Source organism: Citrus clementina, unplaced genomic scaffold, assembly GCF_000493195.1.
Source record: "Citrus clementina cultivar Clemenules unplaced genomic scaffold, Citrus_clementina_v1.0 scaffold_8, whole genome shotgun sequence".
In the NCBI taxonomy this organism is placed as follows: domain Eukaryota; kingdom Viridiplantae; phylum Streptophyta; class Magnoliopsida; order Sapindales; family Rutaceae; genus Citrus; species Citrus x clementina.
Window position 1 is genome coordinate 11,352,884 of NW_006262022.1, and position 2,327 is coordinate 11,355,210.

At 36.7% G+C, this 2,327-nt stretch overlaps 1 protein-coding gene across 1 annotated transcript; it reads left to right on the forward strand.

Annotated features, from left to right (window-relative positions):
• Nucleotides 1-460: 460 nt before the first annotated feature.
• LOC112096361 (zinc finger BED domain-containing protein RICESLEEPER 2-like) lies at nt 461-1,522 on the forward strand. The gene has a single exon (XM_024179786.1). It carries the CDS (start codon nt 461-463, stop codon nt 1,520-1,522), a length of 1,062 nt encoding a protein of 353 aa, XP_024035554.1.
• Nucleotides 1,523-2,327: the final 805 nt, after the last annotated feature.

A 2,327-nucleotide genomic window follows, 5' to 3' on the forward strand; every position in this document is an offset into this window, starting at 1 on the left:
AAACAAAGGAAAATGTCATCATTGCCGTGAAACCTTTGCAGCTAATAGAGGAAATACCACTAATTTGAAGAATCATTTGGATAGATGTAAGTCATATCAAGATGAGAAGGTTGAAGGGGATTCGAAGCAATAAGTACTTTTCCGTCAAAAGGGAAAAGATAAAGATGATGGAGTTGTTAAAGCTAGTGGCGGGTTTAGTCAAGAGGCTTGTAGAATGGCACTTGTGAAGATGATTGTCAAGGATGAATTACCTTTTAGCTTGGTGGAGGTCGAAGGGTTTTTAGAGTTTATGCAAACTTGTTGTCCAAGATTTGATGTGCCATCGCGAAGAACAATTACAAGGGATATTCTTGAATTGTATTAGCATGAAAAAGGGTTGTTAAAAAGTGTTTTGGGTGCAAGCAAGCAGAGGGTGTGTATTACCACAGATACGTGGACATTAATTCAAATGCCTAACTACATGGTCATTACTACTCATTTTATTGATGCAGAGTGGGTGTTGCACAAAAGGATTCTTAGTTTCACACTTATAGCTAATCATCAAGGAGATGGTATTAGGAAGCTAATTGAGGCATGTTTGATTGATTGGGGGATTGAGAGGTTGTTCACAATTACAGTGGACAATACAAGTGTCAATAAAGTTGCAATAACTTATGTGAAGAAGAAGTTAGCAAATTGGAGTGTGAATTCAATGGTTTTGAATGGTTTATATATGCATGTGAGGTGTTCGGCACACATAATAAATTTGATTGTGCAATATGGGTTTGAGGAGGTGAATCATTCAATAGCTAGTATTCACAATGTAGTAAAGTACGTTAGATCCTCTCCAGCAAGATTGCAAAAGTTTAAAATATGTGTTGATAGGGAGAAAATCTCATATGGAGCGCTTATGGTGTTGGATGTGCCTACTAGATGGAATTCAACATATTTGATGTTGCACAAAGCGGTTGTGTTTGAAAAAACATTTGATATGATGAAGGAAGATGATGGACATTATGTTAATTGGTTTGTTGAGGATAAGGGTGAAAAGAAGAGGGAGAGGCCACCGAGCGATGACGATTGGGCAAATGCAAGGAGGTTAGTCAACTTTTTATCGGTTTTTTATTATGTGACCTTGAAATTTAGTAGCTCTCTTGATGTCACTTCCAATGATTACTTAAATGAAATGGCAAAAGTTCTAATTCATTTGAAGTCACTTGCTACTTCTAGTGATGATTTGTTGAGGAAAACCGAAAAAATGGAGCAAAAGTTTGCTAAATATTGGGGTGATTCTTTTGATTACGTTAACATGTTATTATTTGTAGCAAATGTGCTTGATCCTAGATGTAAATTGGAGTTTGTTACATTTTGTTTTAGTAGCATGTATGAATCTAGGAAGGTTGAAGAATTGAAATCTAACATTAAGGAGTTGTTGATGAAGCTATATAATAGCTATATTGGTGAGAGTGAAGTGAGGAATAGTGGTGGTGTTTGTTTTGGTCAAATCCATGATGGTAGTAGTGGTGGTGGTGGTGGTTGTTGAGTGTTAGAAAATGTATATTTATATAGGAGAAAATCATCATTTTACACTTCAAGTTTTACTAACACCCTTACTTTTATATATTTAAGCTTCTTGTCATTTAAATATGTGTGTTGTATTACAATTAAGTATTTTATGTATCTTAGGGGCATCATAGTCATTTCACAATGAACGAGAGATCAGACGGCAAAACGGACATCACTTTTGAACTCAGGACGGTCGAAAACCTTAGAAGGAGCATAAAAGGCAAAATGACACTGTTCACATGTACGGTACTATTCACGACACTGTTTACGTAGACGGATCGATGACATGGCATTGATCGATGATGTGACATTGACTGATGAGGTGTCACGATCTTATTGGATTAAAATTCTTATGCATTGTTGATTGGTGACGTGGCAGTATGTTAATGGACCAAAAATTACACGTACGGTACATGCATATACACAAGATTATTTTCAACCAAACCGCGTTACTGTTCAAGCCGGGTCAAACCGTGTCACTGTTTAAACCACGTGGTCAAACCGCGTACTGTTGACTGATGACGTGGCGCAATCCTGAGCGTCCAAACTGTTTTTAATCCGATGGTCATGATTTACTCAATGTATCTATAAAAGAGGGCCTCCCCCCTAATTTGGCATCTCTGAATCTATTTTTGGGCTCCATTTTCTGTAATTTCTTCTCCATCTTGTATTTTCTACGTATTTTAATAAATTCCCATTTTGCCCCTAGTTCAATTATGAGTAGATAATTTTTTTTCAAGCTTGGGTTGAAGGTGAAGTCTCAACATGTGTCATGGGCTTTA